A 15404-nucleotide genomic window follows, 5' to 3' on the forward strand; every position below is an offset into this window, starting at 1 on the left:
CTTCTTACACTTAGGCCCCAAACTGGCTGAATTCTGTTGGCTAAAAGTGAGTCATAGGCCAACCCTTTCTTGCACAGCCCTTTCCTGCAGACCCTTCTACCCTTCATCCTTCAGGCCTCTTACAACACTTCCTACATCGTCACCTCTTTGAGGATCCTCTGTCATTTCCAAAGTGGGGCTTTCAAGGTGATCCATTGGGGTATAGGAAAAAATACAGTATTAGGATTTCCATTTATATGTTTTTAAAATTGTGATTAAAAAATGCACAACATAAAATGTACAACCTAACCATTTTAAAGTATATAGTTCAGTAGTGTTAAGTATATTCAGATTGTTATGCAACTTTTTATCTTGCAAAATCAAAACTGTACCCATTGAATAATGCCTCCCCATTTTCTCCTCTTTGCAGCCCCTGGTAACTACTATTCTGTTTCTATGAATTTGACTATTTTAGGTGCCTCCTGTAAGTGGAACCATACAGTATTTGTATTTTTGTGATTGGCTTATTCCATTTAGTATAATATCCTCAAAGTTCGTCCACATTGTAGCATGTGACAGGATTTCCTTCTTTTTTATTATTTATTTATTTTTTTGAGATGGAGTCTCACACTGTCTCCCAGGCTGGAGTGCAGTGGCACAGTCTTGGCTCACTGCAACCTCTGCTTCCTGGGTTCAAGCGATTCTCCTGCCTCGGCCTCCCATGTAGCTGGGATTACAGGTATGTGCCACCATGCCCAGCTAATTTTTATATTTTTAGTAGAGGTGGGGTTTCGCCGTGTTGGCCATGCTGGTCTCAAACTCCTGATCTCAAGTGATCCACCTGCCTCGGCCTCCCAAAGTGCTGGGGTTACAGGCAAGAGCCACTGTGCCCTGCCAGTTTCTTCTTTTTTAAAACTGAATAATGTTTCATTGCATGTATTTACCACATTTTATCAATTTATCTGTTGACAGACACTTGGATTGTTTCCACCTCCTGGCTATTGTGAATAATGCTGAAGTGAACATGGTGTGCAAATATCTCTTTGAGATCCTGATTTCAGTTCTTTTGGGTATATACCCAGAAATGGAATTGCTGGATCATAACGTAATTTTGGGTTTAATTTTTTGAGGAACCACCATATTGTTTTCCACAATGGTGGCACCATTTTACATTTCTACCAATAGTGGACAAGGCCTCCGATTTCTCCACATCCTCACCAACACTTGTTCTTTCCTGGTTTTTGATAGTGGGCTTCCTAATGGTATGAATTTCTATAGTTTTAGTCTCTAAAACATAAGAAATTAACCTTTGTCAGTATGTCACAGCTGGACCGACACTGACACTGTGTCTTGGTTTGTGTGTGTCCTTACCTCCCTGGACAGGCGTGGCTTCCTGAGGGAAGAGGATCCTTGCACTGGCGGGGAAAGGGATGCTGTGGTGATAGAGAGGTCTTCCCTCTTTGATTCATTTCTAATTTATTACAAAGTGTTTCAGCCCAGTTAATGGGTTTTAGGGTTATATTATCCTGTTTTAATTAAACGAATCCTCAAATTATGACCAAGCGTTCCTCACAAAAATGATATAAAAAAAAAACAGAAGAAAATAATACAAATCTGGGCAAACCATGAGGAAACAGCTGAGTGGCACTTCTCCTACCACTCATAGGAGCTCTTTGTCAGCCCATTTCAATAGGAAAACAATGACAAGCTGAGAAGTTGGCCAAAAAGGAAGGAACTAAGAAAACCACTTAAAATATAGATTTACATCCGTTTATTAACAAGAAGCTCACTTGAAGTGTGCATTGTGCCTTGACACATCAAGACATGAGCTAATGGCAATGTGCATGCATGCATGCACACTTATGCACACTAGAATTTTTTTATTAATAGGGGCAAGTGATCAAAAATATTTGGAGACAACCACTCCAGATGGAGGACTGGGAATTATGGCATTGCTGTTTTTCCTTCCTGGAAGACCAACCCAGCAGTTTGGAAGAATGACCTAAAGGATACTGGGAGTGGGCTGGGGCAAGCATCACATCTGGAGGATGGAACTTGGCATTGTGAAGGAAGAGAGTGATCTTTAACTGGCATTCTAGGATTTCCCAAACCACTTGTGAGGGCAGTGATCAGGCCTAAATGGTGGACCCCCACTGTTGTGGTAGCATCTCCTGTGCGGCTGCTTCCTGGAACTCCTCTGTTCTTTTAAATGTACCCTCAGCCAGGTGTGGTGGCTCATGCCTGCAATTCCAGCACTTTGGGAAGCCAAGGCAGGAGGATTGCTTGAAGCCATTAGTTTGAGACCAGCCTGGGCAACAAAGCGAGACCCCATCACTTAAAAAAAAAAAAAAAAAAGAATTAGCTGGACATGGTGATGCACACCTGTAGTCCCAGCTACTTGGGAAGCTGAGTTGGGAGGATCACCTGAGCCCAGGAATTTGAGGCTGCAGTGAGCTACGATCACACTTTTGCACTCTGGCCCAGGCAACAGAGCCAGACCTTGTCTCCAAAATAAATAATAAATAAACGTACCCTCCCTAGACCTCAGTCTCCTCGTCTGTAGAATGGGGACATTATCAGTACTTCATCAAGAGGGTCATGGCGAGGTGCTTGGCATAGTGTCTGCACACAGTAAGGGTCCTCCAGAGACAGCTAGTAGGATTACTGGACTACTTTGAAGCCCTTCTTTTTAAAACCAGAGAAACAGTACATACACATTCATTATAAAAATCTTACGAAGAGTATAGAAAGAAACAGGAATCAGCCCCAGTTCTTCCCTCAAGGGATGACCATTTCATTCTTGCTCCATTTCCATCCATGGCTGCAGGCAACAGTCTGAGACCCTGATTTTTAAACTTTTTCCTTCTCCAGGGTTTTCCCATGTCAATCAGTGCTTTATACATTGTTTGTAATGGCTGCCTGCTGCTCCCCTGACGGCTGTCCTGCACCTTCTCCCCTCCCTGCTCTGCCTGGCCTCCTCTCATCTCTCGAGCTCCGCTTCCTGTGCCTGGCAAGCCTCTGGCTCTGGCAGTACCGTAGCTTCTGTCTTCACATGGAGCTTCCAGGCTGGATGGTTTTGGAGCCCAGGCCTGGGTCTCAGCTACATCGGATGGCCCCCAAATCCCAGGTCCCTTCCAACCCATCAGGTGAAGAGGAGCACATTCTCTCGACCTCTTCCATTGTCACCCTGACCTCCCTTCCACAACACACACCCCAAAACCCTCAGCCAGAGCTTAGCACAGAGACTGCAAGCAGTAGGTGCCTCATCCACGTCCCATGACTGATGGGTAGGAGATAACATGAAAAGAAAGAAGGAAGTAAAGAAGGAAAGGTGGAAGGGCAGAGAAAGAAAGGGGAAGAAAGGATGAAAAGGAAAAGAAGGAAGGTCTTCGCACATACTTCCAAGCCTCACTATTCTTGCTCTGTGGAGAGTTATTTTGCTGGGGCCGGGCACGGTGGCTCAAGCCTATGATCCCAGCACTTTGGGAGGCCAAGGCTGGAGGATCACTTGAGATCAAGAGTTCGAGACTAGCCTAGCCAACATGGTGAAACCCCATCTCTACTAGAAATACAAAAATTAGCTGGGCGTGGTGGCAGGCACCTGTAATCCCAGCTACTCAGGAGGCTGAGGCATGAGCATTGCTTGAACCCCGGGAGGCAGAGGCTGCAGTGAGCCGAGATGGTGCCACTGTACTTCAGCCTGGGTGATAGAGCGAGACTCTATCTCAAAAAAAAAAAAAAAAGTTATTTTGCTGGGAGACTCCTACCAGTCCTCCAAGCCCTGGTCACAGAGCCTTCCCCTCATGCAGCCCTTCACCTGCATGGCATCGCTTACCTTTGCCAAAGTCCTGTTATTACTATGTTGCACAGATAGGGAAACTGAGGCTCAGAAAATTACGAGTTGCCCAAACTCCCACAGCAGTGAGGAGAAGTAGGGGTGCTTGGTCTCCTTCTTTCTAATCCTGAGTCCTCACCCTTGGCTTCTGCAGCCCAGCCCTGCCCGCCGCTAGTTCAACACATCACCAAGACCACGAGCCTCCATCACGTGTCCATGAGCTGAAGCTCCATTTCAGGCTGTCGGAGTTTTCTGGAACAACTCAGTAAAGGAATGCATTCATGCATCCTCGTGCTAGCCCTGAACTCATGTTTGATAAGAGAAGACTCAGACCTTGGAAAAACAGCAACTGTTTTTCAACACCAGCTGATGCCACAGCCTCAATAGATTTGAACAAATTCAGAGAGCAACTGGTGTCTTTTTCCTTCCTTCAGTTCCCTTTGTTAAATTGCCATGTGTTCCTGGCAACTAGATTTCGGGAGATGCGGAATTCAGAAGAAGTGAGAGAAAGAGGCAGAAGGCAGGGCTGTCTGCTTCCTCAGGACCTTTGCAGGTGGGGAGGTTCAGGCCTTTGTGAGGGACTGTGGGCTGGGCACAGACACAGCACCCTGCTGAGCCGGGTCGTTCCTGCAGCTTCAGCAATGCCCTGGATTTCACTCTGTGGGCAGTGGTTACACCGGCTCTGTCCTCTCCGCGTTAGCACAAAACACTCTGAAATTCTAGCCGAGAAAGTGTGCTGGTTCAGAAAACACACACCCCTGGCTCTCCTAGGTCTGCACAGAACCGACATGCCCTTTGCTAAAACAACCAGCCCTTCCTGGCAGAACGGGTGGCTGCAGCCAGCAGCCTGCAGTCTGCTTGTGCAGAATGTTCTCTCTGCTTCCGACGGGCCCCACGCTCATCAGATTTAATAAATGTCACTTTCTTTTTCTTTTTTTTTTTTTTTTTTCCAAGATGGAGTCTCGCTCTGTCACCCAGGCTGGAGGGCAATGGCAGGATCTTGGCTCACTGTAACATACGCCTCTTGGGTTCAAGCGATTCTCCTGCCTCAGCCTCCTGAGTAGCTGGGATTACAGGCGTGCATCACCATGCTAGCTAATTTTTGTATTTTTAGTAGAGATGGGGTTTCACCATGTTGGCCAGGCTGGTATCGAACTCCTGACCTCATGTGATCCACCTGCCTCGGCCTCCCAAAATGCTGGGATTACAGGCGTGAGCCACTGCGTCCGCTTCATAAATGTCACTTTCAATAAATCCTTCTTGCATGACTTTTTCAAATTAACATGGGTTCATTATAAGCACCAGTCCCTCCTATAAAGCTCTAACTACGTGCCTGGCAATGTGCTGAGTGAATCTTATATTTACGAAAAACCCCTCTGACTGTTCATTATCCACATTTCCTAGATGAGAACATTGAGGTACACCCAGGTTAAGTAACATGATCAGCTTACCCAGTGAAAGGTTGGCAGAGCCAGGTTTCAAATCAGTCTTTCTGACCCCAAAGCCTGGGCCTCTCCCTGCAGCACTGTAGTGGGTCTGGCTCTGCCTGCACCCCTTCTGCCTGGCACCCTCCCCAGGCCAGGCTCAGACTGGTAGCTACTACCAGCGCTGGCTTGTTTTTTGTAACATGCCTTTGTCTACCATGGGACAAAGGGTAGGTGGCCTGGGACACCAGGGGTGTGTGTGTTTGTGTGTGAGAGAGAGATGGTGGGGAGATTTTGAGAGCAGAGGGAGAGAGAGATGGTGGGGAGATTTTGAGAGCAGCGGGGAGAGAGGGAGAAAGGGGGGGAGAGAGAAAGAGAGATGGTGGGGAGATTTTGAGAGCAGAGGGGAGGCTGGGGGGAGAGAGATGGTGGGGAGATTTTGAGAGCAGGAGTTTCAACATGAGGCAGTGCCTGGAGACTCCTGCCGTGATACCACATTGGGAAAGTTCCTCAGTATCCCAAATCCGCTTCAGACTGGCCCTCTCAAGCACAGTGATGCACTGGCTGGGTGAAACCAGGCCTCATCTCCTTACCCACTGGAAGCCCCCTATCTTAGTCAGCTTGGGCTGGTATAAAAAGTATCATCGATGGAATGGCTGACAAAACAGACTCCTCACAGTTGCGGAGGCTAGAGGGCTGGGCGGGAGATGCTGGCTGACTCCATGCCGGGTTTGTGAATGGCCATCTCTTTGCTGTCTCTCACACGGTGGAGAGAAAGTCTCTGGTGTCTCTCCCTCTTCTTATAAGGACACTAATCCCATCCAGGGAGCCCCACACTCAAACTAATCTAAACCTGATCATCTCCCAAAGGACCCCTCTCCTAATACCATTCCACTGGGAGTTAAGGCGTCAACATACAAATTTTGGAGGAACACAGTTCAGCCCATAAGCACTCCAGGAGACCAAGATGCGACTGCTCATTCTGGTGACATCAGGATGGTGGCAGACTTCCCAGGACTATCCAAGCAGCATGGCAGAGCCTCAGCCAGCTCTGCAGTCAGGGGAGGTACGGTTGTTCTCCTGTCCTCAAACTTGTTCCTCTGGTGGCTGTGGAGGGTGCCCTCTGTCCTCCATGGGGGATGTCTGCTGGCTACAGTTGGCCTCCCTGTGCTGGAAGGGCTCCAGGGAAATCCAACAGGGCTCAGGACTTCCAGTCCCACCGCATGGGCAGCAGTGATGACCTCCTCCAGGGAGGCTGGCTGTACCTTAGTAAAGCCCATGGTGACAGCCAGTCCTCATCTCTGGCAAAAGGGTGGATCCACCCAGCTTCAGCCTCTCCCTTCATCAGGACAACTGCAGAGGGAAGGAGGAAGAGTATGACATTCTAGTTAGGGGGAGAAAGTGGAGAGTAATTCCAAGGCAATATACAAGCAAGTTCAAGTGTATGCTGGTCCATAGTCCTTTCTCTGCAATTCTGATACCCAAAGAGCTGTAAATGTTTCTCGACTTATTTAGTGGCAAAAAGTGACCCGAGCTGATGGGAGGCTCTGTGTGCCGTTCATATTTATTTCACCTTAATTGCGTCTTCTCTTCTGAGCGGAAACATTCACGTCTTCAGTTGTGGAGGGCAGCTTCAGCCCAGGAACTCCCCTGGAATCCAACGTGGGGATTCTGATACCAGCCTGTAGCCACAGGTGCTTGAGCACCAGATGGGGAGCTTGAACCCAGGATTTGCAGAGGCAGGACCTTTGAGTCTCCTGGGCATCATCTCTCAGATAAGTAAAATACACGACTCATGGCAAATGCCCTCCACCCAACCCTGGCTCTGCAAGTGCCAAGGAGATCTAGGCTGTGTCTTCCTGGCAGTTTCTACTTTGGCAAGAGCACTGCCATCAGCCTTCTGGAAAGCACAGCCCTTGAGGGTGTCGGGTTGAATTTTGTCTTCCTGAAAGATGTGGCAGTCCAGACCCCCAGTGCCTGTGACCTTAATTGGACATGGGGTCTTTACAGAGGTAACCAAGTTAAAATGAGGGCATGAGGTAGACCCTCATCCACTAGGACTGGTGTCCTTATAAAAGGGGAATTTGGACACGAAGGAAAGACAATATGAAGAGACAGGGAGAAGGCCATGTGAAGATGGGGGTGATGCTGCCACCAGCCAAGGCATGTCAGGGCCACCAGAAGCTGGAAGAGGCAGAGAAAAACCCTTGTACAGGTTTCGGAGGGAGCCTGTCCCTGCCAACACTGACTTTAGACTCATCTAACTTTCAGAAGTGTGGGATGACACATTTTTGTCATCCTAAGTCACCCAGTTTGTGGTGCATTGTGACAGCAGCCCTGGGACGCTAACACACAGGGACTCCCCAAACCCAGTCCCCGTACCCATTAAGCAGCTGGACGATCTTCCACAACAGGGGTCCCCAATCTCCAGGCCACAGATCAGGACCTGTCTGTGGCCTGTTTAGGAACGAGGCTGCACAGCAGGAGGTGAGCGGCAGGCGAGTGAGCGAAGTGTCATCTGTATTTACAGCCACTCCCCATCTTTCCCATTACTGTCTGAGTCCCGTCTCCTATCAGATCAGCGGCGGCGTCAGAGTCTTATAGGAGCATGAGCCCTATTGTGAACTGCACATGCGAGGGATCTGGGTTGTGCACTTGTTATGAGAATCTAATGTCTGATGATCTGTCACTGTCTCCCATCACCCCCAGATGGGACCATCTAGTTGCAGGAAATCAAGCTCAGGGCTGCCACTGATTCTTCATTACAGTGAATTGCACAATTATTTCATGATATATTACAATGTAATACTAATAGAAATAAAGTGCACAATGAATGTAACTCACCTGAATCATCCTGAAACCATCTCCACCCCCTCCTGGTCCATGGAAAAATTGTCTTCCATAAAACCGGTCCTTGGACCCAAAAGGGTTGGAGAACGGCTCTTCTACCAGCTGCCCCCAGGATCCCTCTCTCCTCTCCCCTCTCAGCTGGCTCAGGGTAGGGAGGAAAGAGCAAGCTATGGGGCTGGGTGGGGCTCACACACGGTGGCCACCCCGCACCAGGCTTTCCTCTGTGTCCAAGGATAAGCGGAGCTGAGTTGGTGTGTGGAGGGAGAGGGAGTTGCAGTCCTCAGGGAGGATGTCGCCGTCCTGCGGGTGCTGCCTTTTTTTGTGGGCTTATGGAGCATAATTGACGATTCTACTGATAACTAGTTCCTTGGGGTACAGCCCTGAATGCAGATTCCCAGGCAGCTCCCTTTGCTTCCCAGGTTCCACTGCACCTCTTGCTCAGAGCCACGCCAAAGACCCTGTGAGCCTGCCCCCAAGTAGAAGAAATGAGTTCTAAACAGAAGGCCGGGTTCTGAGAAGCAGCCCTGAGGCCAGGTCAAGGCCTCCTCACCCTCTGGCAGAGCTGAAGGGGACCCCAGCATGATGGCTTCCTGCCCCCACTCCTTGAACTGTGCCCCCTCCGTGCCCAGCCTCACAGGTACCCTCAGGACAGGAGGCCAAGATGGATGGTGGCACAAGACCTAGAATGCAGGGTTGCCTGGAGCCCTTTTGGTCTGTCTGGGCCTGGGGAGGTCCCCTTGGAATTGCAGCCCCTTCCTCCTGGGCCCCACAGCCCATTGCCCTGTGCCTGCCTACCCGGCCCTCCTTCCTGCCTCCCACCATCACAGTCAGGCCAGTGATCTCCCACTCAGGGCTCAGTGGGGATGCTGGTCTTGGCATTGACTTTTGGAAGAGAATAAAGCTTGAGCTGGGAAGGGAACTGAGCAGGTGTCTGGAGGGTGGAGCAGAGCCCGGCAGGGAGGCTGAGCTGATCAAGTACAGACCCGAGATGCCAGAAATTGGCCACCCCACTCCTGGACGAGGCAGATCAGGTGGAGCCTCATCTGGGCATGTTGTCGCCTCTGCAGCATCTGGGTAGACCTGACTCCTCTGAGGCCTAGACGGGGGCCTGGAACCTCCTATCTGGGATCTTGGGACAGGCCAGAAAACCTGGTTTGGCCATCATCTGTCAGAGAAAGTATTCTCCCGAGTGCCCTGAAATGCCAGGAAAGTAGTCGGGAAGAACAGAGGTGCTGATTGAAAACTATCTTGATGATAAGCATAGCTCCTGGTGCCGGGAAAGGGCCGGGCCTTTTGGAGATGGTGTGATGCTCCTGACGTGACTTACTGACAGTGAAATGCACAGCTCTAAGCTCTCGCGCTGCTTGTTTTCTTCCTTGCAAACAGCTGGCTGTTGAGGCAGGAGGGTGCTGCCTGACTCTGGGGCTCCACAGCCCTTCACCTCCTCCCTGTTCCTCCCTCTATCTGAATCTCTGTCTCTGTCTGCATCTCACCCAAACCTCTAGGTTTGGCTGCCCAGGCACGGCAGTGTCTTCCCAGAACCTGTCTGTGAGCTCTAGACACAAACAGCCCAGGGGCCAGCCTCCGCGGGCACTTCAAACTTGGCAGGACCCCAATCACCCGCATGATGTCTCTGCCCAGCTCTGCCTCCTCCCGTCCCCTCAGGAGGCAGCTCTGGCTCATTGGCTCCCTCACTACTTTTCCACGGCTCCCAATTGCCCTAAGAAGAAAGTTCACGCCGAGCTAAGCACTCAGTGGCTTCCACAGACTGCTCCGGCTTCTGTTCCCAGCCTTCCCTGGTGTGCAGTGCTCCCTGGCATAGCATGGTGGAGGTGGTGGGCTCCTTGTCAAAACCCGTGGGAATGCTGTTAGAGTCCAGGGGTGTCCTGTCCTGAGACATGCAAGACACACGGAAGAAGCCTTCAGCCTTGCCAGGAGTACCAGGTCACGCCAAGTTCCCCAAAAGCCTCAGGTTTTTTTGTTTTTGTTTGTTTGTTTGTTTGTTTTAGATGGAGTCTTGCTCTGTTGCCAGGCTGGAGTGCAGTGGCACGATCTCGGCTCACTGCAACCTCTGTCTCCTGGGTTCAAGCGATTCTCCTTCCTCAGCCTCCTGAGTAGCTGGGATTACTAGGCGCCGCCACTAAGCCCAGCTAATTTTTGTATTTTTGGTAGAGACGGGGTTTCACCATATTGGCCAGGATGGTCTCGATCTCTTGACCTCGTGATCCGCCTGCCTTGGCCTCCCAAAGTGCTGGGATTACAGGCGTGAGCCACCGCGCCCAGCCAGGCCTCAGGTTCTGATGGTCTCTTCTGCCCTTGCAGTTTCCTCCGCCTGGCATGCTCTTCCCCAGCGTCTCCATCTGGCTCACTCCCGCCTGTCCACAGACCTCACCTGCATCCCCTTGGCAAACACGGCTGTCAGACGTGCCTCTCTTGCGCCCCCTCCTGGACAGGTGCTGCTGTGTGCATTTGCCTCTCGGTGGGAACTGTGGCTCTCTTCTTGGCCCCTTGCCCCTTTGTGAGCTCCTTGAGGGCAAAGTCCAGGCCACGGAAGACCCCTGGAAGTAGACCCCAAGGATTGGGTTTTCAGGGACTCTTGGTGCCCCTCCCCCCATCAACTGAGGCAAGTCCACCTGCCGCTTTCCGCAGGAGCTGTCCGAGCTGGGCCTGGGGAATGACACAGTGGTGCAGCTGCGGACTCTGGAGCTGCATGTAGATTACAGGGAGGCTAAGCGGAGGGTCACCGGAATCTGGGAAGATCATCAGCCGCAAGTAAATGATGGCCGGAGGCAGTGGGGCGTGGGACTGGGGATGTGGTGGAGCTGAAGCCTGTGAACCCCCGGGCCCTGGTTCTAGGGGTGATGGTTGAGGGGCACCCCGTCCCCAGGCCCTGGTTCTAGGGGTGATGGTTGGGCACCCTGTCCCCGGGCCCTGGTTCTAGGGGTGATGGTTGGGCACCCCGTCCCCGGGCTCTGGTTCTAGGGGTGATGGGCACCCTGTCCCCGGGCCCTTGTTCTAGGGGTGATGATTGAGGGGCACCCGTCCCCGGGCCCTGGTTCTAGGGGTGATGGTTGAGGGGCAGCCCATCCCCGGGCCCTGGCTCTAGGGGTGATGGTTGAGAGGCACCCCGTCCCCGGGCCCCACCAGTCATGCAAGGTCGCGGCTGATTGTGTAAGGTTCTGGGTCAGTTTGTAAAAGTTTAAGCCAAAATATGGAGTTGGTCTTAATAGAAAATCTGGAGAGAAAGGAGGAGGAAAAGAAATGGAAGTATTATTCCCAGCCGGGACTCAAAAATAGTTTCCACCTAAGGGAGAGGCCCCTGGGTTGGGCCCCACCCATACCCATGAGGGGCAGGTAGGTTTGAAGGTGGACATGAGGCAAGGACCTCCGTGCCTAGGGAACGATTGGGAGGGTGGCCAACCTAGGGGAGGCCCATCTTCATGGCACCCAGCCCATTTTATCTGGACATAATTACTGTATAAAAAACAGATATAACTCCACCCCCTCAAAAAAAAGTTCCCCAAACAAGGACCAGATGATGAGGTTAATAAAGCATACACTATCAAACCATTCAGACAATGCCCTAGATGTTTTGATAACATACATGGGCAGCTATTTTTCAAAAAGGAAAAATAATCAGCTTGAATAAATTCTAAGAAGATTTCATTGGATGGCTACTAACTTCCTTTATTAAAGTTTCATTTAAAAAAAGATGCAGGAGGTGGGCGCGGTGGCTCACACCTGTAATCCCAGCACTTTGGGAAGCTGAGGCAGGCGGATCACTTGAGGTCAGGAGTTTGAGACCAGCCTGGTCATCATGGTGAAACCCCGTCTCTACTGAAAATGCAAAAATTAGCTGGGTGTGGTGCACCTGGATTCCCCGCTACTCCGGAGGCTGAGGCAGGAGAATCACTTGAACCCGGGAGGCGGAGCTTGCAGTGAGCTGAGATGGTGCCATTGCACTCCAGCCTGGGTGATACAGCCAGACTCTGTCTCACACACACAAAAAATACATAAATAAAATAGAAAATAAAAAGATGCAGGATTCCACCAAAACACGAAGCCTCTGCAGTGGGAGCCTCACCACTTAGCAGCTTGCCTCTCCTCCCTCCAACCCTCCCCCCACGAAAGGAGAGTACATTACCCTGTAAGAATAATTTGAAGTAAAAAGTATTTAAATGTAAATGCAGCGTGAGTTTTTATTCAGCTAGAAGAATCCAGCTGTTTTTCTTTCCAGCCGTATTAATTAGGAGACACTGGTGGGGGATTCTGGGGTTTCCCGGTGGATTTGGGGTTTGAGATGTTTTGCACGGAGCTGGGCTCTCAGAAGGAGCGGCCCTTCTGCGCATCGGGTGAGCAGGGTGGGCCTCGTTTTCCTGGGTTCTCTCTGCTGTTGCCTGTTCACACAGCTCGTCGTGCATGTGGGCATGGACACCGCCGCCAAGGCGATCATTCTGGAACAGTCTGGCAAGAACCAAGGCTACCGGGACGCCGACATCCGGGGCTTCCGGCCGGAGGGCGGCGTGTGCCTACCTGGCGGCCCAGACGTGCTGGAGTCAGGGGTCTGCATGAAGGCAGTCTGCAAGCGCGTAGCTGTGGAGGGTGTCGAGGTGATCTTTTCCCGAGATGCAGGCAGGTATGCTCTGTGGGTGTCAGGACTCTGAGCAGGTAGGAGAGAAGCAATAGCCGCAGTGTCCCCCCGACCTCCAAGAAGCCATCCTGTACCGTCCAGCCGGCCACTTGGCCATGCGGCGCCTCCCCCCCGATTGCCCCTCTTTGCTGTGTGCAGGCCAGCCCCCCCCGATTGCCCCTCTTTGCTGTGTGCAGGCCAGCCCCCCCCCCGATTGCCCCTCTTTGCTGTGTGCAGGCCAGCCCCCCCCCCGATTGCCCCTCTTTGCTGTGTGCTAGGCCAGCACAGTTGCTCACACCTTGCCTGAGGTCTCCCTGTGGAAACATGGGCTTTGGTGTGTTGATCTAGGAGAAGAGATGGGAAGGCCGACTTCAAGAGCCACTAACATTCGTGAATGTTTCTGATTTTGATTTCTGGGGTGACTGAAGTTGTGAGTTAACTATGTTGATGTAGCCCCAGATAAAGGTTGATTTACCTTTGTTTCTCCAAACTCTGATCCCCAGTAGGTGGTTTCCCCTTTCCCCAACGAATGAATGAGTAAGTGACTCAACGAAGGCATGAATGAGAGGGCTTCACTGGGATGCCGGTGCTGTGGACTGGTTTGTGGAATATCTGACCCCTTTCTGCCTCAGCCACTTGCTGGTCATGAGACCATGAGGCCAAGAGCCAGCTCTCCCCAGCTTATCCTGGCACCATGTTCTTTCTGAGGTGAAACAACACAACTCAAGTCTCCCTCAGGTGGCAGTCCTCCCTCCTCAGGCTTTGTGGGTGTTGTATTGCCGCTTCCGCTTATGTTTCACTGAGGTTAGAGGCTGGTCCGAGAATTAATGTGGCATTTCCTGTGGTTGCAGATACGTCTGTGATTATACCTATTACCTCTCTCTGTATCATGGAAAGGGCTGCGCGGCACTCATTCATGTCCCTGCACTATCGCCCGGGCTCCCGGCCAGCCTGCTGGGAAGAGTCTTGCAAGTCATCATCCAGGAAATGCTGGAAGAGCGTGGGAAAGCCCAAGCACAAAGCCCCGTTTGAAGAAAACTCAACCATGGCCCTTCCAGCCAGAGGGAACTGACCTGGGGATTGCTCCTTTAGAGAAAATTAAATGTTTCAATCCTATGTGTAGCATTCAGCCGTGCATTGAGAAACTTTTTCAGAAATTGCTTGTAAGACAAAGACGGTGGAAAACTGAATTAGCCCAACAAAATCGCAAAGGGTTATTTTATTGTCGGGAGAAAGAACACTCTGAAAGGTGGACATTTCACAGGGGATGAACTAGCTTCAGTTAGGGTTTTCGTGACAATAAAATGAAATCCGAGTCGTCGGTTTTCTTCCAAAAATCTACACAGTGGGTCTGTGTAATCCTGCCCGAACTGTGGTGACCATAGACCTGTTTTGGAGAGGCTTACAGAAGCACAGAGACAGCCACTGCTCCAGGGGCCCCATTCCTGGCCTTTGAGCTTGTGTGTCCGGGTCCTGGGTAGCCTCGAAGCCACTGAGGCTCTACCGTATGATTTCTGTGTCTCTGTGTTTGCCCTCTTTTACTACTTACTCATCTTAATAATTTTCGAGCGCACAGTTCAGTAGTATACAGTACATTTACTTGTACAGCCGTCACGACCATCCATCTCCAGAACTTTCTCCTTATCCCAAACTGAAACTCTGTACCTGTTAACTCCCTATTCCTTCTTCCTCCCAGCCCTTGGTGCCCACCATTCCACCCTCCATCCCTATGAATCTGACTCTAGGTAGCTCATATGAGGGAGGCATGCAGCACTGGTCCTTTTGCATCTGGTTTATTTCAGCCTCATGTCCTCCAGGTTCATCCATGTTGTAGCATGGGACAGGATTTCATTCTGTTGAAGGCTGAATAATATTCCAGTGTATGTATCGACCACATTTTGTTTATCCGTTCATCTGTAGATGAACACTTATGTTACTTGCCCCTTTTGGTTCTTGCAAATCATGCTGCTACAAACACTGGTATGCAAGTACGTATCCGAGTCCTTGCTTTCAGGTAAATATCCAGAGGTGAATTCCTGGATTCAGTGCTAATTCTGTGTTTACGTTTTTTAAGGAACGGCCATTTTGTTTTGCACAGGAGCTGCGCCGTTTTATAGCCACACGGGTAGTGTGTGGTTTCAAAGCACATGTTAATAGCTGGGCTGAGCTGCTCTCCGTGGCGTCATCCCTTTTTAGAAACACAATCTCCTTTCTGTTTCATGTTTGGTTTTGCTTTTATGACACAGCACCAGGTCTCGTGCCAAGCTTCTCCCAGCAAGATTCTACCTGTTCAGTGTTTTCTAGGGGAAGATTTCCTTTGGGAGTCCCATTGGTAACATTGCTTTTTTTTTTTTTTTTTTTTTGGAGGAAGTGAGTGAAGATAGGTAAGCTCTGGGAAAGTTCTTGTTACATTGGTGTGCTTACAACTACCATTTTTCACGTGACTACATTTAAAAAATTCATCACTTAGTGTTCGGATTCATTCACTATACTAAGAAAAGCATTTGCAGCTTCCTAACAAAGGAACCAGGCCAGGCGCGGTGGCTCACACCTATAATCCCAGCACTTTGGGAGGCTGAGGTGGATGGATCACTTGAGGCCAGGAGTTCGAGACCAGCCTGACCAACGTGTGAAACCCAGTCTCTACTAAAATTACAAAAACATCAGCCAGGTATGGTGGTGGGTG

General features: G+C 50.5%; 1 protein-coding gene across 1 annotated transcript in view; it reads left to right on the forward strand.

Annotated features, from left to right (window-relative positions):
* The window catches only part of PGPEP1L (pyroglutamyl-peptidase I like), a 59791-nt gene extending 44755 nt beyond the window's left edge, over positions 1-15036 (forward strand). The window contains exons 3-5 of the mRNA XM_032175306.2: positions 10738-10860; positions 12498-12724; positions 13570-15036. Of these exons, the coding sequence (XP_032031197.1) occupies positions 12516-12724; positions 13570-13750 (390 nt within the window). The 5' untranslated portion in view covers positions 10738-10860; positions 12498-12515 and the 3' untranslated portion in view covers positions 13751-15036. The remainder of the gene's footprint in view (positions 1-10737; positions 10861-12497; positions 12725-13569) is intronic.
* The last annotated feature ends 368 nt before the right edge of the window (positions 15037-15404 follow it).

Source organism: Hylobates moloch, unplaced genomic scaffold (genome assembly GCF_009828535.3).
Source record: "Hylobates moloch isolate HMO894 unplaced genomic scaffold, HMol_V3 SCAFFOLD_14, whole genome shotgun sequence".
In the NCBI taxonomy this organism is placed as follows: domain Eukaryota; kingdom Metazoa; phylum Chordata; class Mammalia; order Primates; family Hylobatidae; genus Hylobates; species Hylobates moloch.